Source organism: Aquila chrysaetos, chromosome 7 (genome assembly GCF_900496995.4).
Source record: "Aquila chrysaetos chrysaetos chromosome 7, bAquChr1.4, whole genome shotgun sequence".
In the NCBI taxonomy this organism is placed as follows: Eukaryota; Metazoa; Chordata; class Aves; order Accipitriformes; family Accipitridae; genus Aquila; species Aquila chrysaetos.
In genome coordinates, this window is record NC_044010.1 from 27,785,414 (window position 1) to 27,812,301 (window position 26,888).

Below are 26,888 nucleotides of genomic sequence, written 5' to 3' on the forward strand. Positions count from 1 at the left end.
TTTCTCCCTCGCACCCTCCCACTGAAAAGGGCCTTTGTAACAGAGGTGATTGTACAACCCTAAGTACCTTCAGATGAGGCTCCCCAAAAGGCAGGTTCTAAGGTTTTTTTGCTGTTTGGAGAACACCTTTTATCTTTTCTACATTGGCTACCAAATTTTGCAGAGTTGGAGTTACTTTACTATCCTGCATGGGGTTTTCATAAAAAATTTATATTGGGAAGTACTATCAAAGTTGGCATGTCCTCTTGCTATCAATCCAAAGACAAAAGGTTGAGTTTTACTCCAGATTCATGACAAAGGATCCCCTCTAGTTGACCAATAGGTTAATAAGAATTTAGTCATTTGGACTGGAGAGGCAAAACTGGCTAATAATCACACAACTAGACTAACAAGCTGGATGCTTCTAGTCCATCAGTGGACCAGCGTAAGTCCACTCAGACCCTTGAGGTACTGTACAATGATGTACAGATGTACAGGTGGGGAAATGAGTACTTGTTGCATTTAAACTAAGTAGTTTGAACTGTACTTGTGGTACTCTTTCTGAAGGGAATCTAAATATAGACTATGTATGAATGAACTGATTAACCACTGATATTTCACTGACCAAAGAAAATCCTAGGTTACAGGACAATGAGCTACCTACACTTGAGCAGACTTAAGTGCCTCAATAACTTATAGATTTTTTTTTAATATATGAAATACAGAAATAGCTATGAATATGATGTCCATTCTCACACATTTTGGAAGACAGATTGCAAAGTAAAATTATTGTAGTCTGTAAAATTACTCATCAACATTTATTTTTCAGTAATGCCATATGTCTCAGTAAGGTCTCAATCAGTTGCATTAATATTGCAACAGAAATTAAGATAAACGTCACATACTGAGGAAATTACAAAGAGAAGAAATTAAATATATGTGCATATGTGTATAAAAGAGCAGAAAAATCTTGTCAATGTTTACTAATTTTACTTTGGGGTTTATTGCTTATAGTTCAAACTAAGTCATCCAGCCTCTCAGATTATCCCAACTGCCTCACAGGCTCTTCAGAAAGCACTAGAAGATTTCTTGAAGCTGTCATAGCAGAAGTTGACCTTTAGGAGGTATTTGAAATAGGAGAAAGGAGCTGTGGAGAAAAAGTGTTTGTCTGAAGGAGAGTGATCTGTAAAAAGGACAAGTAGAATAGAATAGGATATTTCAGTTGGAAGGGATCTACAATGATCACCTAGTCCAACTGCCTGACCACTTCAGGGCTGACCAAAAGTTAAAGCATGTAATGAAGGGCATTGCCCAAATGCCTCTTAAACACTGACAGTAATGGGGCATCAACCACCTCTTTAGGAAGCTTCTTCCAAGTAGATGAAGTACAGTAAGGAACATGGCTGGTGGAATAGATCACTTCTGTGTAGTACTGACAGAAAACGCTGTGGTAAGAATTGAACGTGAATGGAAAATAACTGAAGCAGAGATGACACTGGAGGGAAAATTGCATGTTGCAGTTTATAGGTCTTAAGTCAAATGTTGCTACTAAGAAATCCAGAGGGACATCTAGAAAGAACAGGCAAAGTCAATGATTAAATGAAGGTTAAAAATACAGAGACGGGTCTGTGGCCACAGAGGCGGGAGGAGAACCAAGAAAGAAGAGTCACAAAAAGGCAAGGTGGGACAACATTTTCATTTATATCTGACTGTCAAACAGGGATAAAACAATCAAAGGGTAGAACATCTAGCCTAAAAGACCAAATCTGATATGGACAGCTTCTGTGGAGGCAACAGCAATGAAAGCAGATATGAAGTTTGAAAACGAAATTAAAACACACACCTATCTGAGGTCACTACAACAGATGAAGGAAGAGAAAAGCAGATGAGTGGGTGGGACCTGATGACCAGAGATCAGCAGATAAGATAGAAAGAATAAATGTGTTATTCTGATGTTAGCGACTGAAGGAAGAAAGTGCGGGAAAGAGGAACAGGGAAGGTCTTACGAGCTTTTTCTTTTTTAATGTTGCAAGGGAAATAATAGGGGATTTTATTTTATTATATTCAAGCATGAGTAGATGGTCATCGTTTCCACTGAAGGCAAGGCCACATTTTTAGAGCTATGTGAGAAGACAGGCAGCAGTATATGTATTTGTTCATGTAATGGAAATCTGACAGCTGTACAAAAGGCTGTTACAAAGGTTCAGCAAGCGGAAACACATGTCATTTCTCACCACTTCCTGATAAAGCATGATTCTTTTTTTTGCCTTTAGCACACAGAAGCAAAACAGTTTGCAGCATTGGAGATGCTATGCAGGTTTTAAACCCAAAATTAAAATGCTAGGGTGCCATGCTAGGCAAAACTATTCCATTACATAAATCCAACATCATGGTAGTAGAAAAGCACCAAAGACAAAGGCTTGTCTGTGGTTATGGCTACCCCCTTAACCACTTTTGCCTAGAAGGGCTGGCTCTGGAGTAAAGCTGCAGACACCAAATGCTGCCTGAGGTCTCTCGCTTCCCTCCCTGCTCAGCAGTAATGTTGGAAGTAGGCATGTGCAAGTACAGCACTCATTCAGCTTCTTTAGAGAAACAATTATTAGCTCTATTTAAGTGATTGATTTCAAAAACATCCCTTCTCCAAGACTGAATGCAGGAGAAGGCAGACTGAAGAGGAAAGTGTCATCAACCACAAATGGCTGTTGCAAACCACAGATAAAAATATTCTCTTTTTTAGCAAAACTCATAGGAGTCTCTGACGAACCCTAAAAAGATATGAAAGAATTAGGGTTTGGGAAGCATAGTGTAAAGAATAGCAACCTGGAATACCTTTAAGAGAGTGCAAATTTACTAACATGTTCTACAAATATTCTTGGGGCAACAGACTCAGAGGTGACAGAAGTTTCTTGTAGCAAAGCTCTTGTCCTACTGCCAAGGGTGATCCTTATCCAAAGCTTAACGAAGCCAAATCTACTGTTCCCACAAGAGGAACAGACACTTTGCATCAAGCCTTTCATAAATATGTATGCCTACTGGGTGACAGCAAGTGAATAAGGAGTCAGGGACTTAGAGACATTGAAAGCACAATAATTGAATCAGAGAATAATTTAGGTTGGGAGGGATCTCTGAAGGTCGTCAAATCCAAATCCCTGCTCAAAGCAGGTTCAATCCACACAAAAATCAGATAAGACAACAGCCTTTTATTGACAGAATTAATTTGTTTGCTTTCTTCCTATAAAAAAATTAATACCTTAACTTGCATCTCTCATCCTCCTCCCTGACCTGCACCCCTCACCTTCCACACACATACCACATATGCACACACAACATTTAGGAGTATTGATGTATAGGTTTAGAAACTGTTCACTTCATTGCCCACAAATGCAAATGTTACACCACAGGTCTCAATGCCTGACTTCAGTAGGAGTTTAGCCTGAACACTCAATAGAGCTCTGAATCATCATTTTAAATTTGAGGTTTGGAAATTTCTAAACTACTTTTTTCTGCCTACCAAAATTTTATATTCATCTTGGAATTTTTGTTTGCCACTTACATATCACAACTGTGTACTTGGCTGGTTTCATTTAGAGTGGCACAAAGTGAAAGGTAATTTCCCTAAAATCTCTAAATTAGATCACAGTCTTACTATGACATTTTAACTTCCTCTTAAAACATGTGTCAGTAAGAGTAGGGAAGTTATAAAAGTACATAAGTTTCTTTAAATTTACATACAAAAATGATCTCCAGAATTGTGTCTTATATATAATGTCTCGTTACCCATACTATTTTTCTTGCTACTTTTTTCTTAAACAACAGTAAATATATTTTTTTTTAAAGTGGTTACTGGGAGACCAAACAGAAAGCAAACAAGATTGAACCATTTCTGAACTTTGCCCAGGAGCTGATACTTTATTTTAGAAGGATGGAGAAAGAAAAATATATTTCAATCAAGACATACTTAGCTGAGAACTAACTGGGCATTACTTAGGCCTTTTTAAACCTGCTTGGAATGACTGTCTCAACTATTCCATCCTTATTACCAATGTAAGTAAGTAACTGAAAATTGTAAAAAAATTTCAGATAATTGGATATATAATGAGGATTCTCTAACCTTTCTTTTACTGAGTGCATTTCTACTTCATTATGCTATTTCTTTGCAGATTTTTGAAATATCTTATAGAATTACTGATTTCTAAAACTATGTTTTCTTTGTTAGTTTTCAGGAAAGAGCTCATAATAGGCTGAAAGAAGTAAAAAAAGAAATGTTTAACTTTGTTCACAAAAATTCAGCACATTACTTTTATGGTCAAAGCATCAGTGACTGGTTAATATTAAGAAGCAATTAGCAAACAATGTACTGTTCAACACAGACAATTATAATCATAGATCTCATTCTAGCGTGCTGGAACAAGGGTGTAGGAGCCCTGTATATGGATCCTAGACCAGCAACTAAATCTGTCCAACAGGTTTTCTCTCTGCTCAGTGGTCATTTATTCCAGAATCCAAAGGAATATTTGTTGCTTAATCACAAACACCGCACACTGATGAAACTATGATTATTTCTTAGCTCTGTTTCTTACATCCTGTTAAACAGTCAGATCTCCTGATAGGCATTTTGTCTTAACTAAAAATAAACTTTTGTTTATCTTGGGTTCTTAACATTTTGAGGAACTTGGCTGATATTAGAAGTCTTCATTAACTGATATCTAAAGGCATACAGAATTAGGTAAGACTATGCTACAATCTGTATTCCTTCTGCTCAATGCAAGTAAAGCAGCACAAAAAAATGCAATAAGCAGAATGATGGAAGTCCTTCAGAGAAGAAGAATAGTGAACGTACTCTAGTTCTCTTATAAAAGTAACTAAAACAACTGCAGCTTTGACTGTTTTTAAATGTACAGCAGATGGTTCCTGTGTATTTAACTAACTACAATCCTTTTTCCTCTGATATATGTCCTTTCTCTGACATAATGTTTTTACATGTATTTCTGTCTTTTTTTGTCTTTTTTTCTTCTTTTTTTTTTTAGGTATATCAAGGGGAAAAAACAGTGGTTTCAGTTCTTTATGTCTCATGCTCCAGTCTCTGGAGTTCTTCTGTAGGCTGTATGTTGTTAATGCTAATCGTGATAGGGGTTTTTACCTCTGACTGACTCCTACATATTAGCATTAACACTGTATCATGCCTCTTACCAGAATTCACATGGAACAAACTGCTGCTGTGGGAGGAGAACAGAAATCGTGAATCAGTCAGTGCTATGCTGGGAAAACCTCTGTTCTACATGTAAAAAGACGAGTTGTTCTGCATACAGGCACGCTTGCTAGAATGTTTGCTAGGTTTAGAGTCACTGGAAAAAGCAGGGAAAAAAGCAGCTTTGTGTATCAGTAAGTCCTTACTAGGATTTCGGACGTGTAATATTTTGAGTGCAACAACCTGTTTTTTATTTTGGTTTATTGCTTTTCAGCTCTTCTGGCTTTACTTCCCACACAAATATTCCATTTCTTCATTTTATTTAGGAAAGAAAAATGATGAATTAAACTTTTGGCATGTTATAACTGTGCATTCTATTCATTTCAATAGAATTTTATTACATGCAAGAGAAAAACTGACAGAAAATGTTTCTCTGAGATTTTATTGTCAGTTCATTAGAAGAAATGGGTCAATGGGAGAAAATGAAAATATACTTATTTTACTTTAGAATTACCAGTGCATTCCAAACTTTTAGAAGAAGTCTTAAAAAATTCCAGAGAAATAGGAAAGTGTTTTTATATTTATTTTGTGGAAGGTCAAAATAGGTTCTGAATACTCACAGTCACAAAAACTGAGTGAAAGAGCCAGTCTTTAAAACTCTCTATCTTATGCTCTAACTAAATCTGCTTAATGAATAGTTTAGTTATGAAACATTAATTTGATAGGGGAGCAGAAGGGGAAACAAAAAACCTCAAAGTACTCAGCATTAAGAAAGAAGGTTAACATTTGTGCTGTATAAGTACGTATAACCTTTTCTGTTTGCAGTGTTTTGACTGTGAACCCCCAGGATGAGGTATGATTACAGAGCACCTCAAGACCACAGACACTTATGAATCAATGGTCTCACATATAAAACAGTCTCACATATGAACAGTCTCACTGAATGTGATTTTTCCACTCAGACAGAACCGCTGCAGGGTGTAAATATTTTCCAAATCAGGCTGTAAGTTCAGTGGCTCCTCTGGGGATGCATACAGCCACAGGCCATGACCACCAAAAAGCAAAAGCCAGCTTCATCCCTTCCAAAGTCAGAGCCATAGCTCTGAGAGGGGATTCTCAATGTGGTGAAGCACATTTTGTTAAAGAAAAGCATATTCCTATTCACTTTGCAGGAAAAAAAGCCTTGAAAGTGGGGAGGAAACTGTGGCAAAAGAGAGAAGAGTCGACAGGAATTCTCATTTCTTGGGACTAGGGTGAAACAGTGAAGAGCAGTTTGACTTCCCTCTCTATTTAAGGCAAGGTTTGGCGGTATCAGTTCTCTTACTGAAGCCAAGATGGTCTCCGAGTCCCTAGGAGCAGGGGAGTCCCAGGCTCGCAGGTTACTGCTGCTCGTCTTCTCCATGGTGCAGTTACCAGCAAACTGGCAGCAAGCCCGGCACTGCCCTGAAGTGGTTGCAGTACTTACAGAGCACCTAGCTGCATGACTGACATAGAAAGACAATTTTAAAGCTAAGATTTCTGTGAAACGCAGAAATCTGGAGACACTGTTGAGCTTGTCTCCATAACTTAAATTCCCCCATGGGATGTATAGATTAAAGTGAAGTATTAATTAAGTGATTACATTTATTATGTCAATTGTGCTCACAAAAGGAAGACGTTACATGGTATTTTCCTTGGTTTCTCATTGCATTCACAGAAGTTCCATTCACTGCACAGCACCCCAAACCTGCAACCAGTAAGAGATTTTTTTCTGTCCTTCAAAGGCTTTAATTAACATCAGAGCAGTGTACCTGGAATACGTTAGCATCCTCAGTGCTTGTGAATGACACAGTACTGAAACAATGACCAGCTGTGACTTCCTCACTTCACCCCACCTTTCCACCCCCCCAACTGGACTTCCCATTTCTCTCCTATTTAGACACATGCCAATAGAAGGTATATTGAGGAGGAAAACCACTCTTGCCACTCACCATTCTGATTCATAGGCATGCTATAAAAATCAAATGTATGTTCCCTTACATTTTCTCTCTTAAAAATGTAAGTTGAGTAACCTGCAAATTAAGAAATAAATAGCAAATATAAATATGGTCATTAGACCATTTATATGTATTTTTTCTGCATAGCTGATTCCCCAGAAAAGCAGGCATATTAAGTTGCAGATATTATATTAGCAGATATTAAAAAACACAGGTTTTCTTTTTACTCTGAAAAAATGTTAATGCTGTCCATGACTGGGGTTAAAACTTGTGAAAGACCACAGCATGATAGCATTACCATTTTCAGATGGTTGGTGTTCTTCAAGAAATATCCACTGCCAACTCTTCCCATCAAATGCCTCTAAGATATTGAGTTCCTGTGGCTGGATTCCTTAAAAACTAATAAAATAAATGTAGCTGTACTAGCAATTTCACTGGCTTCAAATATAACAAAGTATTGCGATAAGCTGAGTGGTATAGCATTAGATAACTTACCAAACAGCAGGAAGAGATTACTTCTTGCCAGAAGTTAAAATAGAAAGGGAAGCTCATTCTGGCTGCTGTCATAAAAGGACTCGATGTCTACTGATGATTAAGCGTTTTCATCACTCGCATGCGTTCAATTTCCCAGGGAAGAGTTTCACTTCCTTGGTAAGAAAAAAAATAACTCTCTCTTGACATTTAATTCCTTCTGTTATGAAGGAAATCAGACTACATCACAATTGCCTTTTCTATCTCCAAAATCCATGATAACATGAATTACAGAATATTACTTTGGAAAAAAATATCTCAGTTGGCCAGATAATGTGTATATAAAGATGGAACTGACTCAGCTCAACCTTCCTATTGCCACCTCTAAGGATCAAGACACCACGTAGCTTTAACCTTGGTACAAAGCTTCCTTTTTGGATAAAACCAATAAATAAAAGGGAAAGCTCAAGAGTCCTAAGCTCAGAGCAAAAATTCTGCAATTTGGAAAAGTTTCAACTCTCTTTCAAACAAGAGGTAGAAGGAGGAAGAAGTTGAACATGAGAAGCCATGGAGCTACTACCGAGACATGCAACAAGAAAGAAGGCTTCATTTCCTGCCTTTTCCGCTGTCATCATAGATTCATAGAATGGTTTGGGTTAAAAGGGACCTTTAAAGATCATCTAGTTCCAACCCCTTGCCATGGGCAGGGACACCCTCCACTAGACCAGGTTGCTCAAAGCCCCATCCAACCTGGCCTTGAACACTTCCAGGGATGGGGCATCCACAACTTCTCTGGGCAACCTGTTCCAGTGTTTCACCGCCTTTATCACAAAAAAACCTTCTTCCTTATTTATTCCTTAGCAGAATCTGGTCAGTGTTGTCTTCTGCTCATGTATGTTGGCCTAAATCAGCCCACCCTCCCCTTTCTCCACCATCTGTATTTTGCAGTATGGGGTCTTCCTAGATTCTTCCTTACCTTTAGCTGGATCTGCTTTTCTTTTACTGAATGGATACAGTAAAAACTGCCTTTTTACACCTGAGAAGCAATTTAATAAAGAGGAGAAATAGCCAAGGAGGGGACTTGGCGTAATTCTGCAGTCTCTTTTGTCCATCTACCCTCCCCTAATCCCTGTAGTTTCTGGGATCTATAGCCTTCAGTACAGAGAAATAACAGTATCTACTTTGTTGTCACTTTTTGAACTGACCTAGCATGGTCTCTTTTCGCTACCTACAATGGAGATTGGGCCGGGCCCCATGGTAGGCAGAACAGCGCACACACATGTAGAATCCAAACCCAGCCAGAGCTTTGCCATACCCAAGCTCATTTTGGTATTTTGTATTACCCCGTAGCTTTAAGTTTGGTATATAGCTATAGTTCCAGGTGTATGTCAGGGCACAGCCCCAAACAGCCAGCCAGGCTGGTACCACCCTGCAGTTCAGCTAAAGCTCTGAAATACTTAAGCCAAAAAGAGAAAGGAAGCATTACTATAGCCTAGCTGCTGCAACATTCCTCTTGGTAGACAATTTCAGTATTTTATATGCTAACAATTAATGGTAAAATACAGAAATGGCCCTGAGCTCAGGGAGCAGATCTCCCTGTTGCCCTGTGGCTGCCATAAGCACTGAGCACTGTCTCCATTTGTTCTCATGCTCATCCAAGAAATGTTCAGGACTTTTTTCTAGTAGTGGCATCACTTCATACAGATCAGGTAGTGAGTAAAGTACCTTATGATCCATATCCCCCCCCCAAAAAAACCCACAGATGTTTCCCCTGCAGGTGTGTCTCTGAATCCCTCTCTGCCAGAATAGGGAATTGAATCTCCATGTCCTACTTGGAAAAGCGCTGTCACCACCATATTGGCGGTAAGAAAGAAGTGGACACTACCTTCTATTACCCAGTTCTCTTTTAACTGCTACTGCCCTCCGAGAGAATCCTGGCGCTCTTCAGAGACGTCCTTCGGCTCTACCTTTCCCAGGGACCCACCTGCCTTCTGGAGCTAGCACCACCTTCAGCAGAAGTCTGAGCTTCCGCCTTTTTATGCAAAGACCTCCGGGGAAGGGGGGTTAATCTCGTGTAAGCTTCAGCTGGCAGACCTCAACAGCGCTTTCGGTAAGGTAGTTCCGCACTGGCAGAGGTCCCTTCCGCGGGGACCCACCCGCGCCCCGTAAGCGGCTCCCTTGCCCCGCCCCCTCCGGCGGGGCGGCACCGCCCCCCCCGCCCTCTTCCCCCCTCCCCGAGCCGCTGCTCCCGCCTAGCGGCAGGCGCCCCGCCGGGCCCCGGCGCTGCCCGTCCCGCACCCGCTTGTCGTAGGCCCAGAAGAGGTCGGGAAGTTCCCTCTCCGGACTTCAGCCCAGCTATCCGCCTTCCAAACCGTTTCTTACACCGCACACTGTAAAAGCCGGGTTCCCTCTCCCTCCACAAAAACAAGCGCACACAGAAAAAAAACAGAAAAGCTCCGAAATTCCAGATAAAGTTAAAAAATTTCCTCAAGGGAAGCAGCAGTCTTGCCTTCCTCTGCAGGGGCTGGAATCCAGCAGGAATTCTAAACTGGATTCCCAAAACACAGAGCAGACTATCAGGAGACTGTGTGGGCTGGTGATAGAACTGGCTTAAGATTCAAAACAGACTGACCAGACCAGATACCACTGCCATAATCGCACTATGGTCTTGGTTTAATCAGAGATGGCAGGTACCTCAAAAAACAACCCAAAAGAAAAAAAAAACCCACCTGTGAAATGTGTTCATCTGATTCATGTCAATATAAACAATGCTAGGGCCGCATAATAAAATGTGACCCTCACTGTATATGTAATCTTTAACCATTTTGTCGGTCCTCGTATAACCACAGGCCAGGAGGAAACGGATGATATGTATATAGTTCTTTTTTTTTGCCAGCCCAAAACCGGTTTTGTTAACTGCACAGCGTTAAACAAAAGATCCTAGGGAAGAACTGAGGCATTTATCATAGTATTAAGCGAGGTTACGAACGGGATGATCTTTAGTATGTATGAATAGAGGGTGTATTGAAGTGGCAGTGTGTAAGCAATTTTTTATATGCATTTGTTGGGGGGAAGGTGTCTGTTGCAAACTTGCTTAGGTTTTGATGGCCACAGCTGGTGCTGTGCAGGGTGTCGCCTGTTGCACCGGATGTCTGCTGTCATGCCCGAGCAGCGAGGAGCAGTGAGGAGACACATTGCATAGAAGACCCCGCAGCCAATGAGGAGAGTTCGAGAAGTTTCTAGGAGAACTACTGCACCGGCACAACCAGGAGGAGGAGAGTCTCTTGGAAGGACACGATGTAACTAATGTTAGACTATAAAAGAAGCTGGGTTGTTTTTCACAGTGTGCATCTTGGTAGAGCAGAGACTCCCGATGCAGGCAGCACTGTTTGCTTGCCTTTATTAATTTATTAAATTGTAAATTTTGATTGGAATCCTGTTTGGGACTAAATTCATTTATCACACCACCAAACAAAAAAAACAGCAAATTTTGTGTTCCTCAAGAGAGGAACCAATGCCTGCTTTTTTAGTAGCACCAGAGCAACAGGTTCAAAGCCAAAGTACACTCCCAAAGGTTAGGTTTAAGAGAAACACAAATATTTGAAGTTCAGTGCAAGGATCATTTATAGTCTTAAGAAAATATATAGAATGTGTGTGTGTGTACTCTTAAGGTAAACCTTGAATCAAGAATCTTAATTAAAAAAATAAGCTTCTGATACCGTTATTAGAAGTCCTCTGCAACGTTAATCAAGAGAAAAAAAATCAGTTTTTCAAGTACTCTGAGAAGGCATGGGCTATACTTTAAAGATGTGTTGTATTTAACAGGAAGCTAAACCAGAGGTCATAGGCTGTTAGCATATTGGTAGACTTCAAACTTCACTCGATGCCAGTAAATCTGAATAGCTAAAGATTGCACTACGCACAGAAACGCACAGGAGCAATACCTTAAGCAGATTTCTGCCATTTCACCAAAAGCTACTTTAACCATTTGCATTTCTTCTTCTGTGCTCTGACACATTCAGCATTTACTCACTTACTATTTAGTCTGATTAAGCTGGGTAAGATTTCCTTAGCTAAATGTATTTTACTGAACTAGTACCTTGCTCTTACAGAACTATAGCATCAATTTATTAGAAAGCAATTGATGCAGCTAATGGTAAAACTAGTAATTGGGATAAAATTCAGAGAAAATATTTGCACTTCAAAAAGTACTAAAAATCTCTTCTGGTATAATGAGAACAGCTCTAATGAGCTAGGGATAAAACCACAAAATGTCAGAAAACATCATCTAACAAAAAACCCTTGTGAAATTTAATTGAAGTCACCATATTTAAATATCAAAGAATGAAAATGCATAATAAATCTTACTATACTGGGGATCCAAGTAACAGACTACATTCCTGGTACTATTGCTGGAAAATGATCTTTAACTGCACTCATACAGCAGAAAATTATTAAAGAACTTTTCAGCTTTTACATTCTGCTACTTTTGTATTAGTAAAGCAATGGGAATTACACAGTGGTATAGTGAATGCAGTCTTTTGAACTGGAAACATAGCAGAATATCTAATTTCAATTCTGACAGGAAATCAAAATTAGTAAAATAATATCTTGTAATGCTTTAAGGGCTTCTGAAAGGGTGCTTTTCTTTTTCTTTTTTTCTGTTTAAAGAAACTATTTGTCTCAACTTTCTGTTGCAGTAAGCAAAGAACTCGGTGGAATTTCATCAGCAAGTTCCAACAAGAAACAGACACATCAGGTCAGAAATTAGAAAGAAATACTTTCTTCATGGAAGAGCAAACAAGGGGTGTTGAAATTATATCACGATAAAGTGGATGGCCTTTCCAGCTGCCAGTTCAACTACAGTCTGTAGGCCAAACTGCACAAATCACAGACGTCCTGGTTTCAGCTGGGATAGAGTTAGCTGTCTTCCTAGTAGCTGGTACGGTGCTATGTTTTGAGTTCAGTATGAGAAGAATGTTGATAACACTGATGTTTTCAGTTGCTGCTCAGTAGTGTTTAGTCTAAAGTCAAGGATTTTTCAGCTTCTCATGCCCAGCCAGCGAGGAAGCTGGAGGGGCACAAGACGTTGGCACGGGACACAGCCAGGGCAGCTGACCCAAACTGGCCAACGATATATTCCATACCACAGGACATCACGTCTAGTTTAGGAACTGGGGAGTGGGGGCAGGGAATTGCCACTGGGGGACTAGCTGGGTGTTCATTGGTGGGTGGTGAGCAATTGCACTGCACATCATTTGTACATTCCAATCCTTTTATTATTGCTGTTGTCATTTTATTAGTGTTGTTATTACCATTATTAGTTTCTTCTTTTCTGTTCTAGTAAACCATTCTTATCTCAACCCATGAGTTTTACTTCTTTTCCCGATTTTCTCCCCCATCCCACTGGGTGGGGGGGAGTGAGTGAGCAGCTGCATGGTGCTTAGTTACTGACTGGGGTTAAACCACGACAACAGAGGACAACATATGGACACATACAATTGTTGTTGAGATAAGGAAAAGGGTAACTTACAAGATGAGTTATCACAAATAAAACATTACCTTTCCCCCCTGCCCCCCCCCCCTTTTTTTTAAAGTGAAATCTTTAAAGTAGACTGAAACATCTGATAATGGCTTTATATCTATCTTGACTTAGGTCCGGAGAATTCAGATTATTATCAAAGACATTTTTTATATGCAGCACAAATGTAAAAATACACATTTTATTATGTACATTTAGAGGTTACAGTGATTTTAAATTGATACAGTTTTTCCTTCTTCAGTTCCATCTTTTGGCTCATGACATTCTGCTGCTGCTTCCAAATATTTTTCTTCAGTGACCTGCTAAAACACATCAATTTTGTTATATTTTTTAAAATTATTTAATTCTCCTTGATCCTGGAAATCCTCCCTCATCCTGTCACTGTAACAAGAAAGGACAACCTACAAAGGCAATTATTGTCTCCAAAATTAAACAACCTGAATGACAAGCATCTTCAAACTAATTTCATTGAAAAATAGCATGGGCTAGGCTCTGAACACATCCTTGGCTAACAAGTTGCAGTAGACATACAGCACTTTTTTTCTTTCTCTTGCCACACAAATAAGTAAAATACTTGATCTGAAGGCTCCAGAATATCTGCTCTTCAATTCTTATGAATATTTCCTACATTTAAGCATGCCTTGATAGTGAGTCTCTCATTATATGTGGCTTATGATATTTTATAGTTCCATTTATCTTAAAAACTTGCCTTTTGCATTTACTCAGTCATTGTAAAGCTTCTCTTGGATAAGTATACTTCAACTTTGAAATACTGGTTGTTTAAACAGAAGAAAGTTTGCAAGAAGCTCTTATTTTCCACATAGGTTTTAAACAGGCAAAAAATACTCAAACTAGTGCATTTATGCAGTTTACTGAAATAGCATTCCCTTTTATCTCCACTAAATTCCACCTAGGTTCACTCAGTGGTACTACATTTTATCCCTGCATTTACTTATAAGAAACATGTTCACATGTGTTCTCTCAAACCTGTGGCAGAAAACTTGTTATTACCTAAAATCTAGATAAGTGTAAATACATTGTTCCAATTTTTAGTTTTCTTATTTCTTGTTCACAATTAACAAATGAAAAAATATTTAAATTTTACACACGATACCAATATTAATTCTAGAGACGAATTTGAAAAATACTAATATAGATTAAAGTGATAATTAACAACAGCTTGGAGATATTATAAAAAGCATGTGGGATTCTCAGAAGCAGACAGCTTCAGAGCCATACGTGGACATTCTGATATAATTTGCTCCAGTTTTTGTTAACAGTACAAATTATATCAATTGAAAAGTATATTTTTTTTAAACAGTATAATGCATTTTAATAACCAGACTTTAGAAACGGTACTAGCACATCCTCTACTACACAACAGTTAGATTTCCTGTGCATCCAATTTTTCTTCACCTGTGAACATTTCCACTCTTAAAGCTATGTTCTTGAATATATTACATATCTCTAATCATGAAATTCTACTCTGTCACAGCATATTTTGATACTTGGTAAGCTGTACTTCACCACTAATGAGACTTACCAGCCTCTTCGATCTTTCCAGCAGTTTGTGCCACACGGTGTGGTGAGCCTGTATTAAATGCCATTAAATTATGTTAGTGGAGGTAAAAAAAATCTTATCATAGAATAGATTCTGACAAATGTATAGAAATGCTGGCACAAAACCATAACAGTCCCTAATTCAGATGTTACAGCTTATAATTTCAGTGTCCCATTTGCCCATATCCCTTTGGGGGACTTGAATAAATGTCTGCTGATCACATCCATTCATTGTGTGGAATCATTAAGTGGGTAATGGCCAAAAATGGGAATTAAAATCTTATGACGAGGAAGGGAACACAGAGATGAGGTAAGAAAACCAGTGCCCACTTGTCCCTTGAAAACTTCCCCAACTGAGACAGCATATGTGCTAGACCACAAGTCAAAAACATGAAAGTCAACAGGAATGGGAAGAAAGACTCCTGCCTCCACCTATAGTTCTGCAAAGCCTTTGTTTAAGACTGATTAGTGCTAGGACTTTTTTTGTTATTGTTGTTAAGTTTTACTCTGGTGTCATGAAAGACTTTGAAATGGTATCCTTTATCATGAGTATAAATTCAAACTTCTGCTCTTTCCTGAATCTGAATAAACACTGTCAGCAGCCTCAATTTCAGAAGATCAGCAAACACAACTAAGGCAAGGTGAATGAAATATCCATGCAGAAATTGCACAACCAAAACAACACTTTCAGTTTCTGATTTCACATCCACAATAGTTCCAGGAAAATGAATCCCAAATATCTAGCACAGTCATCATCATGGGCCTTCCCTTCCTGCTACTGTTCTCACCTCTGAATTACATTCGGCTGCCAGCACAGCATATAATAAACATCGGAATGTAAGCCAAACACCCTAACTTAAAGAAGGATAAACCTGTACAAAATGCATGTTACCTTCAAATGGATTGGCAGGGACACACCCTGGAACCGCCTTATCAATTCAGATTGGTTAGTCTGAAGATTATGGGCTGCCGTTATCTCATACTGAAAACAGAAACTTGTCCTTGGAATATGAGGGCCTTCACTAACATCTACAAAGTCACCAAACCTGATGGGAGAAAAAAAACCAACAAAACAACTCGATGTCAAATATATTCAGAGAGAAGTACAAGCCTATTTGTTTTTATTTTTGATTAGCAAATTCCGATCTACCAAACAGATGAAAGAAAATCCACAAAAATCCCAAACCAAATCTAAAAAAATCCCCAGTTCAGCAATTGTGTTTCCTGAAGCAAAAGTACAAGTCACACAATTTCCTAAAATGAACTTATGAAATTTAAAGCTCAAGTCTAGAAAGAGGATCCTAGGTTTAACAAATCTTTGAAGCCATGTTGGCTTTAGAAGTGAGTAACTGTCATTCACCAGAAAAAGATTTGTCTCCAAGATCACATACTTTCCACAGTACAGTGTTTACAACCTGCACAGGTATTTCCCTTTCAGGTCTTGGAAAACTGCAAATCAATTAAGAAAAATGAGAGACAAAAAGATGCACAGCAAAAGAATACTCAGAACAAACCTCTCCCAGAAATCAAAAGGTAAGCCCATTTTCCCTCTTATTGAGCAAACTATACAGTTGGAGGAAGGAGAGAACAGGCAAACATGGTATTAAAATTTCAAGAACCATCACTGCAAAGACATCTGTTCCTTTAGAGAGACATGGACTCCAAAATCAAATGCAGAACGATTTAGATGTCTAGAAAACTGAATATCCTACACTAGCCTAAGCTAGTCACAAATTATTTTATATGACTTTTATATACAAGCTTCCCGCCTCCAGCCTAAGAACTTTGTATCTTACACTGTATCCCAGGAGCCAACTCCATTCTCACCTCCACCACTACAGGGCAGTAGCGTGCCAGTTAGGAAGATCCTGAAAACTTCGGAAGAAAAATCCACTAGAAAATGCTAACTCTTGTTTTCAAACAAGTATTTGGTTTGTATTTTATTTAACCTGTCAAGCTCCAGAGATTTATTTAAATTTTATTTAAAAGTATTTAAAACAGTAAGACTTCTCTGGCACTTACCACCTTTAACATAACAAGAAATAGAAATGTAGCAAGATCCACCAAGTGCTAAGTACCACAAAACAGTGGTTGTATTAAAAAAACCCCACCCACCCAAACAACTTAAGACACAGACAGCAATGAATACAAGTGATTTCTATATTGAAAACCATCACAAGTAACTTACTCTTCTCACTCGCAGAGAGTACTTGCAATACAATCAAATCTTTCAGTGAATCATTACAGAATTAGTTCAGTTTTGCTCACCTATGTAATGTTACAATTCCTTCCATATTCTGAGATGCTTTTTGTTCTATCATCTCCATTTTGTATCTGAACACGACAAAAAAAAGATTAAAAAAATCCTCACCTTTAACACCTAGTTCTTGTAAGAATACATAAGAGATCAATTTAAGGATCATGCTTAAAAATTATGCTCGTATTCATGTGAGCTTTGAAACAGGTTTAAATTCTTAATTTTATATGACAACACGTATTGACATGTTTCATAAAGCATGTCATACAGACCTGTTAGTCTAACCTCAGTTCCTGGAAAAATTATGGAGAAGATTATACTGAGGACTGTTGAAAAGTATTTAAAGAATAATACAATCATCAGGCACAGTCAACGCGAATTTACAAAGGCAAAGTCCTGTTTAACTAATTTGATATCCTTCTATGATAAGGTCATCCACCTAGTGGATGAAGAGAAGGCAGTGGGTGTAGTTTTTCTGGATTTTAGTAAGGCTTTTGATACTGTCCCTCACAGCATCCTTCTGGACACGTTGTCCGACTGTGAGATGAGCGGGTTCACAGTGCGCTGGGTGAAGAACTGACTGAAGGGCAGAGCTTGGAAGGGTTGTAGTGAATGGGGCTACATCTGGCTGGTGACTGGTCACCAGCGGTGTTCCTCAGGGTTCAATTCTAAGGCCAGTTCTGTTCAATATATTTATCAACGATCTGGATGCAGGAGTTGAATGCACCATTAGCAAGTTTGCTGATGATACCAAACTGGGAGGTGCTGTTGTCTCTCTTGAGGGACAAGGGGCCTCGTAGAGGTATCTCGATAGATTGGAGCATTGGGCAATCATCAATTGGATGAAATTTAACAAGTCCAAATGCCGGATTCTGCACCTAGCACAGAGTAATGCTGGGCACAAGTACAAACTGGGACAGGAATGGCTGGAGAGCAGCCCTGCAGAAAGGGATTTGGGGTGCTGGTCAACAGCCAGCTCAACAGGAATCAGCAGAGTGCCCTGACAGCAAAGAGGGCAAACTGTATCCTGGGGTGCAAACCCAGTATAATCAGCCGGGAAAAAGAGGTGATTTTCCTGCTGTATTCAGCATTGGTGCTGCCTCACCTTGAGTACTGTGTGCAGTTCTGAGCCCCACAATTTAAGAAGGATGTGAAGGTCCTTGAATGCATCCGGAGGAGGGCAACAAAGCTGGTGAAAGGGCTGGAAGGCATGTCCTATGAGGAGCAGCTAAGGACTTTGGGCTTGTCTAGTTTGGAGAAAAGGAGGCTGAGGGGCAAACTCATTGCTCTCTACGGCTTCCAGAGGAGGGGAAGTGGAGAGGGAGGTGCTGACCCCTTCTCCCTGGTATCCAGTGATAGGATGCATGGGAATGGTTCAAAGCTGTGCCAGAGGAGGTTTAGACTGGACATTAGGAAGCACTTCTTTACTGAGAGGGTGTCAAACACTGGAACAGGCTTCCTAGAGAGGTGGTCAATGCCCCAAGCCTGTCAGTGTTTAAATGGCATTTGGACAATGCCCTTAATAACATGCTTTAACTTGGTCAGCCCTGAATTCGTCAGTCAGGCAGTTGGACTAGATGATTGTTGCAGGTCCCTTTCTACTGAAATAGTCTATTCTAGTCTATTCTATTCTACATGTATGTTATAGGAGGGCCACACTCTCTCAGCGGAGTTTTATTCAGAAAGATAAAACGAACCTACTACTTCAAATAAAAATCAGAGTTTTTCAAGTCACTTGTAAGACTAGAAGACACTATCAGATCACCTAAACTGATTTTATGCAATGCGTGGTCCTCAACAGCTGGTCATCTGCAAGACAGCAAAGTTTTCTCTGCTCTTTCTACACATGTACAAATACACATACAATGTCTAAAGCTATTACCAAGTCAGCTCCCACCTGCTGTCAATATTTGCCAGCCAACATGGCAAAGAGATGCTAGTTCCTATGTCACATTACTATCATCTTCATTATTAAGCTAAAAAAAATAGTTATTTTTGCAACTTTAGCTTTATCATAATTTTATTTTGGTTCACAAAATGATAAATTATTTAACATTTCCCCCCACACCTCTCTCCAACCACCAAAAAGCTGTGGACTGGAGAATTTTTTTCCCCAAAACATTGCTTAAGTGTTTTTTCAGCAAAGAAGACTGGAGTGTTTTGAACAAGCCTTCTTTTATAGCACAGGCCAGAGTATTTTATTCATTTTCTCCCTGCAGAGCTCAAAAACAGCATTTCATCAGATCTTCATTTGAAGATACCAAGATATGAAAAACCTACATTTCTCTGAATATGAAAGCCTTTCAGCAAAGGGTGAGAGTAACTAGCACGCCAAGTCTAACCACCAGAGCTTCAATTTAAAAGTAGTGAAATCCTGAAGCTCACTATTAAACTAAGAAGTCTACAGTCTTTCCATTTGTCACAAAACTACATCCAGTAAAGGTGCGTGGTGTTAGCCCCTGGAGAGAACATTAAAAATGGAATAAGGTAGGGTGACAAATAGAATGGAGGCATGTTCATTCAGAGTAGTGGGAGAAGTACCTTCTTACTTCACCTGTTATGTCTTATTTTAGATTTACAAAACCAAGCAGAGATTTAAATGAACTTCTAGTTGCCTTTCTAAAAGAAAGGCAAATTCAGACACTTACCTGTTATGCTGAAACATTTCACGTGCTACTTTTACTTCAACATGCAGCGTTTCAAATGGCAGGTCTTTATCAATTAGCTTTCTGGCATCCCTTGTAAGAGAACGGAAGTTGTCCTAGAAAACAGTTCATACATATAAAATTGTCACCACTGTTTCACAGCTGTAGTGAATAGACAAAGCATAGGAAACACTACATATTAGTCAAAACAAGAAGGTTCATCAACTAGAAAACCTAAGAATATTGCTGTAGGACTGTAACTATTGATCAGCAACAGATTGCTACAGATCATCAATGTTTAAATGGACTGATTCAGTGCCCAGTCAAATCAATAGGCATTTTTTCATCAGAAACAACATATATTAATTGGAATTAAACTTCTCAGGTTTTCCCAACATGATATACACACATAGAGTCTATATCTTGTTTCCCAAAGTTGTGACTCCACTTATAAATTACCTCTATCATGACGGAAGCGAAGGAAAAAAAAGTACTGAATAATTAATAAATAGAAATTCATCACTTTGGTCCAGAATCCAAAGCTCTGCATACTCAAATTTATTGATAAATAAGAAATTGTTATTAGGAGAAATTACATTTATGTCATGTAGAAAATATTTCAGACTAAGTTACTTCAACTACAACATCATATTGAAGAAAAATTCTGCATTGTACCAATATTGCTTTGTTAGCCATACATGCCTCTGCTGATATTTAGGCATGAGAACAAGAATAGGCACCAGATGAGTAAAACATTCCTGTTCACACCAGCAACCAAATGGTTATGAGACTTTGAGGTTTTAGATTATTAGATTTACTGAAGAGCATGAAATATAAGCAAGCTATTAAGGAGAGCTTCAGCTGAGTTTGCTCACAGTTCTTTTACAACAATAAACTGATTATGCTGTAAACCACTAGGTGAAAATATACATATTGCACACATTTTTATTTTCAGAGGGCTCTACTCACACAAAAACTATGGTTGCATCTACATTACTAGGCAAGAGCGGCTGAGTAGGAGCAGATCTGCATGGTAATAAAGATGGCACTGAGGTCCCAACAGCCACATCAACTATTTTTGGAATTGTAGTTCAGACTAGAACTTACTCTAGCCCCACAGACCTAAAACCTGTAAGCATCTGAAGGACAGGTCAAGGTTTAATTTCATCTGAAATGAACCCAGTCTGTGTGCTCTGAGAGCACTCTGCAATGAGAGCCAGTATGTGGTAGATGTGGAGATTAGTTTCCAAAGAGTAATCCTGACCTAAAAAAAAAAAATACTAGTGTAGATATACCCAACAAAAAGGAAAAAAACCTCACTGCCTCCTCTCCCCCATTAAAAAAAGAACCACTGGGCAAGGATGCAAGCTATATAGCTTTTCAGGCAAGAAGTTATTGTGCTTACGTTTGTTGGTCTCCAGTCATTCAGCTTATTGTCCAAAATTACATCATAACAGAAAGCTCCAGAGATCACTGCAATTCCAATAGAAAAATATTCATGTTTGTAACAAAGTATGTATTTAATTGTCAAAATACATTCTTACATCAAAATGAATGAGAAGAAAAACAGAATGATCTCAAGAAATCCATCATAAAATATGAATTTTCAGCTGCGATTATACAGTCAAATGGCAGATAAAAACTATCATTTTCATTTCATTTCACTGAATGAGAAAGTAATTTGAAATGAGTTTTAATGCAATGTCAGTATAATACAACCCCATTAGAGAGAAAAAAAAAAATAATACTGCTTCCCAAAACTGCATCTAACTTTGAAAGGGGAAAAAAAAAACAACAAACCAAAACACACTTTGAAAACATTTCACATATTTTCCTTTGTATGCATCATACACTAGAAGTAAATTTGCACTATTAACTTGTAAAGAGGAATTTATTGCACAGAGAAATCTGACAATATTAAAGCTGAAGTAAAATGTTTATCCATGACACAAGCATGGCACAAATTTCTGATAAAGGTAACACAAATTTCTGTGATAATCATTAGAACACTCTTTGTGTATATTTATTCAGTTATTGCCATCTTAGAAATCAAGCTTATGACCCCAGTAAGCGCATGCTATTTCTATACATACAGTATAATGACATAGCTTAGTGTACGCAAGATTATTGCAAATCCCGGTAGAACTGAAATATCCACTCTACTCTTACCAATCAAGACAAATGCTGAAATTGCTAAAAAGCGACTCAATTGTAGGAGGACTCCACATGACCAGCAACCAACCTTCTTATACATCAAATGCATAATCACCCAGGCTTTGTTATCTAAATAACCTCCTCTCTTGTGCATTTTCTCACTTTTGTAAATCTTAAATCAGGTCACAGATGAGCAAAAGTTGTTACTAAGCCTGTTTGTACTTCAGTAATCTTCCAACTTGATGTACACAGCGTAATTTTTAGTAACTCAACTGCTCACAAGGTTATGTAGTTATTATAGCAAATTTCAAAGAAACACATCACATCTTCTAAACATCTTACTCATTAACTTCACAATAAAAAGGTTATGTATTTAAGTTACTAACTTAACCTATGAAATCCTAAGCGGCCTGAAACCCAGTTGCCACACAGACCAATTTTCTGTACTTAGATAACAAAATTGTTTTCAGCATGATTACTATAAATTAAAGGCTACAACAACAGCATGTAATACATGTATCAATGCTAAGTGCCTTCAATCATTGGAAAAGAAGCCTGTGGTGTTTTTGGTAACACCATTAGACACTCACTTAAGAAGCAGCAAAAGACAAGACAATTAACATAAAACAATTCTATCACCTGGCACTTCTGGAGCTTTAATCAGATTGACTGAGTACTCATCTTTGAATGCCCGCTTTAACACATATGCCATGATCATGGCACAGGAACGCCAATAGGCCTATAAAGAAAATTTTAAAACACAGATTTATTATCTAGAAGCTAACAACTCCCACCAGATGAACATCAGCTACTTATTCCAAAAGAATACCAACATTTAACTGAATGACACAAAAACCTAGCTGTTAACCCAAGCACTGCTTTCTTTAATATTTAAACTTCTATTTGGAGATGATTCTCCATATAGAAGCAATCAAATAAATCAAAACTGCACTTAAAATGCAAGCCAGATGTCTCCCTGGAGATATTTAAATCTGAAATCATAGAATACAAGAATATAGGTTGAAAGGGATGCCCGCACATCACCTAGCCCACACCCTGGTCCAACTAATGATAACCATGATGCGCCAACCAACTATTAAAAATATCTGAACTTTCACGAAAACAAAGTTCAAGAGAGCAGATGGACATGGAACTGAAAGGGGCATACAGAATCAAGTGGTCATAATCAGGGTCACCTACAATGGGATAAGATACAGACTTACCTTGTTTACTTCCTCTGGATCGTCATCTTTGAAAGTAAGGAACTGAATTTCACATGATTTTGTCAAGGGTCTGTACATATCCCAGACTTCACCATCCACAAGAGCTAGAACGGATTTCTTGCAATGCCACTCACTTAAATCTGAAGAGAGTAAAAAAAAGTATTACACAGTTATTAACCATATCCTTCAGAGTCAGCAGTTAAGACTCCTGCATTTATAACAACAAACTGCAAATTTCACTTTCGTAAATCACTTGGAAGGATGAGCTGTTAACAGTCTCCAAAAATTAGCTCATTTTCTACTGATGTATTTAAGTTTAAAATACATTTGTACTAATCAAACACAAGTATTCTGAATGCATGACTGTTAACTTGGTCATTAAAATGTCAACAGTATTAACACCTCAAATTGAGATGACAAGTACTTCAATTGACAGCACAATTTTCACCATCAGTGGCACAATATTAGTTTAAGAGTCCATTCACTTACGCATGGCACAATTGTATGGCGTAGACAAAGCTTTGTTCATTACAAACACACTGCCAGGGTGCGATTTCCCAGTGTATTTTACTTCGATTTTCTCAATTCGTGGATGAAGAGACAACTGTCTCTCCTTCTCTTTGGTGAAGAGCTCATTACGCTTCTGAATCACTTCATCTGATGTCAGTCGAGAAACAGTTGGTGTGGAGATGAACCCTGGTAAAAGGAATGATCTAAAATAAGCAATAAGGAGTTTTCAAAGCCTCTTTATAAGATGTTGGTTTCTAAAGAAAGGAAGACATGCCACTGCACTACTGATCCACGTGTCTGTCTCAATATGCCTCAGGTGAGCACTCCAGCAGCTCTTACTGCCCACTCATTCATTCTCGGTCCCTGCAAAGCCAGCATGAAGTCACAGCAGGTAGCGCTGAAGCAACGAAAGCTTAAAGACGTTCTCCTTCCCTCAGACCGACCAACTGCCCCCGCGGATGGCGCCCGCTCTGCGCCGCTGCCACCGCGCCCCGGCCCCCGCACACAGCCGCCTCCTCCGCCCCGGGCGGGCCGGGCACCCGAGCCGTCCCGCACGGCCAGGCCAGGCCCGGCCGTCCCAAGCCGGGCCCCTCAAAGCACCGGCGCGGGACGAGCCCGAAGCCGGCCCGGCCCGGACCCTCGCACACCCGACGTCCCGCTGCGCCCGCGCCCGGCCCGCCGCCACTCACGGCGGCCCTCCAGCCCGCCCCGCAGGCAGCGGACAGCCCAGCGCGCCACCATGTTCCGGCCGAGTCCCACCGCCCCGGTGCCACCTCCCCCGGCTCGGCCGGAAACGGCGGCGGCAGCGCTGTTCCGCCGGCAGCGCGGTTCCGTCCGCCGCTCCGCCAGTTCGCCCACGGCCGCCAGGCGGCGCCGGGGGTTGGGGCCGGGGCTGGAGGGGCGGTGGCTCGGGGCAGGTCGGCGGGAAGGGCGGGCAGCTGCCCGCGGCCCGACGGGGAGCTGTCCCTCCTCGCCCTCAGCTTTTAGCTCTCCTCGGAGGCCTCATTACGTACATATGAGTTCCGCTAGGCTGTGGGCGTAATGCGTTGCCCCCTGCCCTCCCTTTGCCTCAACAGGCCTTGTTACCCTGGGCGGTAACGTCATCCCCAAACCCAGCACCTTCTGGTTGGCCTTAAGGTGTGCGTTCAGCCGAGTGGTACACAAAGATGTAGTACTGGGGTTACAGAACTAACATTAACAGCTTAGTGGCTGGTGGAAATAGTCTTTGCTGCCAGGCTCCCTGCTGTGGCAGAGCCGCAGGCCAGCACGCACCATGCACAAGCCACCAAGTTTCCATGTAACTCCAGCTCCTCACTGCCAGCTCCCCTTCGCCATCACTGACCTCCTGTATTGCGTTTGCGTGGCAAGGTTTTGGTAGCACGGTGGCTTCTGTGAGAAGCTGCCAGAAGCTTCCCCTATGTCCCAGGGAGCCAATGCCAGCCAGCTCCAAGACGGACCCACCACTGGCCAAGGCTGAGCCCATCAGCGACAGTCGTAGCGCCTCTGGGATAACAGATTTAAGGGGGGGTGTGGGGTGTGGAAACTGCACAATTGCAGCCAGAGAGAAGAGTGAGAACATGTGAGAGAAACAACCCTGCAGACCCCCAGGTCAGTGAAGAAGGAAGGGGAGGAGGTGCTCCAGGCGCTGGAGCAGAGATTCCCCTGCAGCCCGTGGGGAAGACCATGGTGAGGCAGGCTGTCCCCCTGCAGCCCAGGGAGGTCCACGGTGGAGCAGATATCCACCTGCAGCCCGTGGAGGACCCCACGCCGGAGCAGGTGGGTGCCCGAAGAAGGCTGTGACCCCGTGGGAAGCCCGCACTGGAGCAGGCTCCTGGCAGGACCTGTGGATCTGTGGAGAGAGGAGCCCACGCTGGAGCAGGTCTGCTGGCAGGACTTGTGACCCCATGGGTGACCCACACTGGAGCAGTCTGTGCCTGAAGGACTGCAGCCCGTGGAAGGGACCCATGCTAGAGCAGTTAATGAAGGACTGCAGCCTGTGGGAAGGACCCACGTTGGAGAAGTTCATGGAGGACTGTCTCCTGTGGGAGGCACCCCATGCTGGAGCAGGGGAAGAGTTTCCCTTGTGATGAACTGACCACAACCCCTATTGTCTGTCCCCCTGGGCCGCTGGTGGGGAGGAGGTAGAGAAACTTGGGAGTGAAGTTGTGCCCGGGAAGAAGGGAGGGGTGGAGGGAAGGTGTTTTAAGATTTGGGTTTATTTCTCATTTTTCTTACTCTGATTTGATTGGTAATAAATTAAACTAATTTCCCCAAGCTTAGTCCATTTTGTCTATAATGGTAATTGCCGAGTGATGTCCCTGTCCTTATCTCAATCCATGAGCCTTTTGTTGTATTTTTCTCCCTCTGTCCAACTGAGGACAGGAGTGATAGAGTGGCTTTGGTGGCTTGGCGTCCAGTCCTTCTTCCCCAAAAGATTGAAGCCAAGCAGAAACTAGCTACTGCCCATGTAGGAAAACCATGGTTTGCATTAAAATTTATTAAAATTTGTGAAATAACTCAAGACTTTGTTTCAATGCTTTACAGTTTAGCTGGTGGTGGTCTTCATCCCAATCCCCAGTTGTCAAAGATATAACAACAGCCAGCAAGAATGCCATTGTCAAACAGTTACACTGAGTTAGTGCCATTAAGAGCTAAAGGATGTAACTAAACTCAGTGTCAAAAAAATAAATGTGTTAATACTGGCAAGGGCTGGTAACAGACAGAGAATTTTCCACTGTGGAAACACATCTGCGGAGCAGCAGGACAGCTGGCTCCTCTTGATTCGGTACCCAGCACTGGCTTCCCTGCTCACCTAGGCTCTCATCCAGAAAACCAGGTGTGCAAGTACAGTGCTCTTCATTACATTATTTTCTGGATTAAGAATTTCAGCAAACCATCCTGCTTCCTCATTTTTTAAAACAAGTTAAATCCAAGTTATTTTTTAGCGCACTAGTGTCCTGGTTTTAGCTGGAATAAAGTTAATTTTCTTCCTAGTAGCTGGTATAAAGCTGTGTTTTGGATTTAGTATGAGAATAATGTTGATAACACACTGATGTTTTAGTTGTTGCTAAGTATTTATAGTAAGTCAAGGACTTTTCAGCTTTTCATACTGCTCTGCCAGCAGAGGTTGGGAGTGCACAAGAAGCTGGGAGGGAACACAGCAAGGACAGCTGACCTAAATGAGCCAAAGGGGTATTCCATACTGTATGATGTCACGTCCAGTATATAAACTGGGGGGAGCTGGCCAGGGGACACCATGGCTTGGGGATTGGCTGGGCATCGGTCAGTGGGTGGTGAGCAATTGTATTGTGCATCACTTGTTTTGTATATTCTATTTATTATTGTTGCTGCTGTTGTTGTTATTTTCCCTTCCTTTTCTGTCT

The 26,888-nt window shown here is 40.5% G+C and overlaps 1 protein-coding gene and 1 long non-coding RNA gene across 3 annotated transcripts; one reads left to right on the forward strand and one right to left on the reverse strand.

Moving 5' to 3' along the window:
- Positions 1-12,275: 12,275 nt before the first annotated feature.
- On the forward strand, positions 12,276-13,175 carry LOC121233441. The gene is made up of 2 exons (XR_005932866.1): positions 12,276-12,510; positions 13,094-13,175. It is a non-coding gene; the product is annotated as an uncharacterized LOC121233441 (long non-coding RNA).
- Positions 13,176-13,323: 148 nt separating this feature from the next.
- Positions 13,324-24,442, reverse strand: MRPL39 (mitochondrial ribosomal protein L39). Of its 2 annotated transcripts, none has more exons than XM_030021129.2 (10): positions 24,195-24,442; positions 23,485-23,691; positions 22,996-23,135; positions 22,412-22,511; positions 21,024-21,091; positions 19,622-19,734; positions 16,985-17,050; positions 15,609-15,762; positions 14,700-14,747; positions 13,324-13,458 (listed from the first exon to the last, which is right to left on the reverse strand). In XM_030021129.2, the coding sequence occupies exons 1-10, from the start codon at positions 24,244-24,246 to the stop codon at positions 13,369-13,371; spliced, it is 1,038 nt and encodes a 345-aa protein (XP_029876989.1). In that variant the 5' UTR covers positions 24,247-24,442; the 3' UTR covers positions 13,324-13,368. The 2 variants fall into 2 exon arrangements, with proteins under 2 accessions (XP_029876989.1, XP_029876988.1); XM_030021128.2 differs by having other exon boundaries at positions 13,324-13,455; positions 24,195-24,314.
- Positions 24,443-26,888: the final 2,446 nt, after the last annotated feature.

What these genes read in the sequence shown, in the direction of transcription:
- MRPL39 (XM_030021129.2), bottom strand. Translation starts at nt 24,246, where the DNA reads ATGGTGGCGCGCTGGGCTGTCCGCTGCCTGCGGGGCGGGCTGGAGGGC. An exon ending in GGGCGGGCTGGAGGGCCGCC is followed by an intron (nt 23,692 to 24,194) that starts GTGAGTGGCGGC and finishes TCCTTTTACCAG; the next exon opens with GGTTCATCTCCACACCAACT. An exon ending in CCCTGCCAATCCATTTGAAG is followed by an intron (nt 14,748 to 15,608) that starts GTAACATGCATT and finishes CATTTAATACAG; the next exon opens with GCTCACCACACCGTGTGGCA.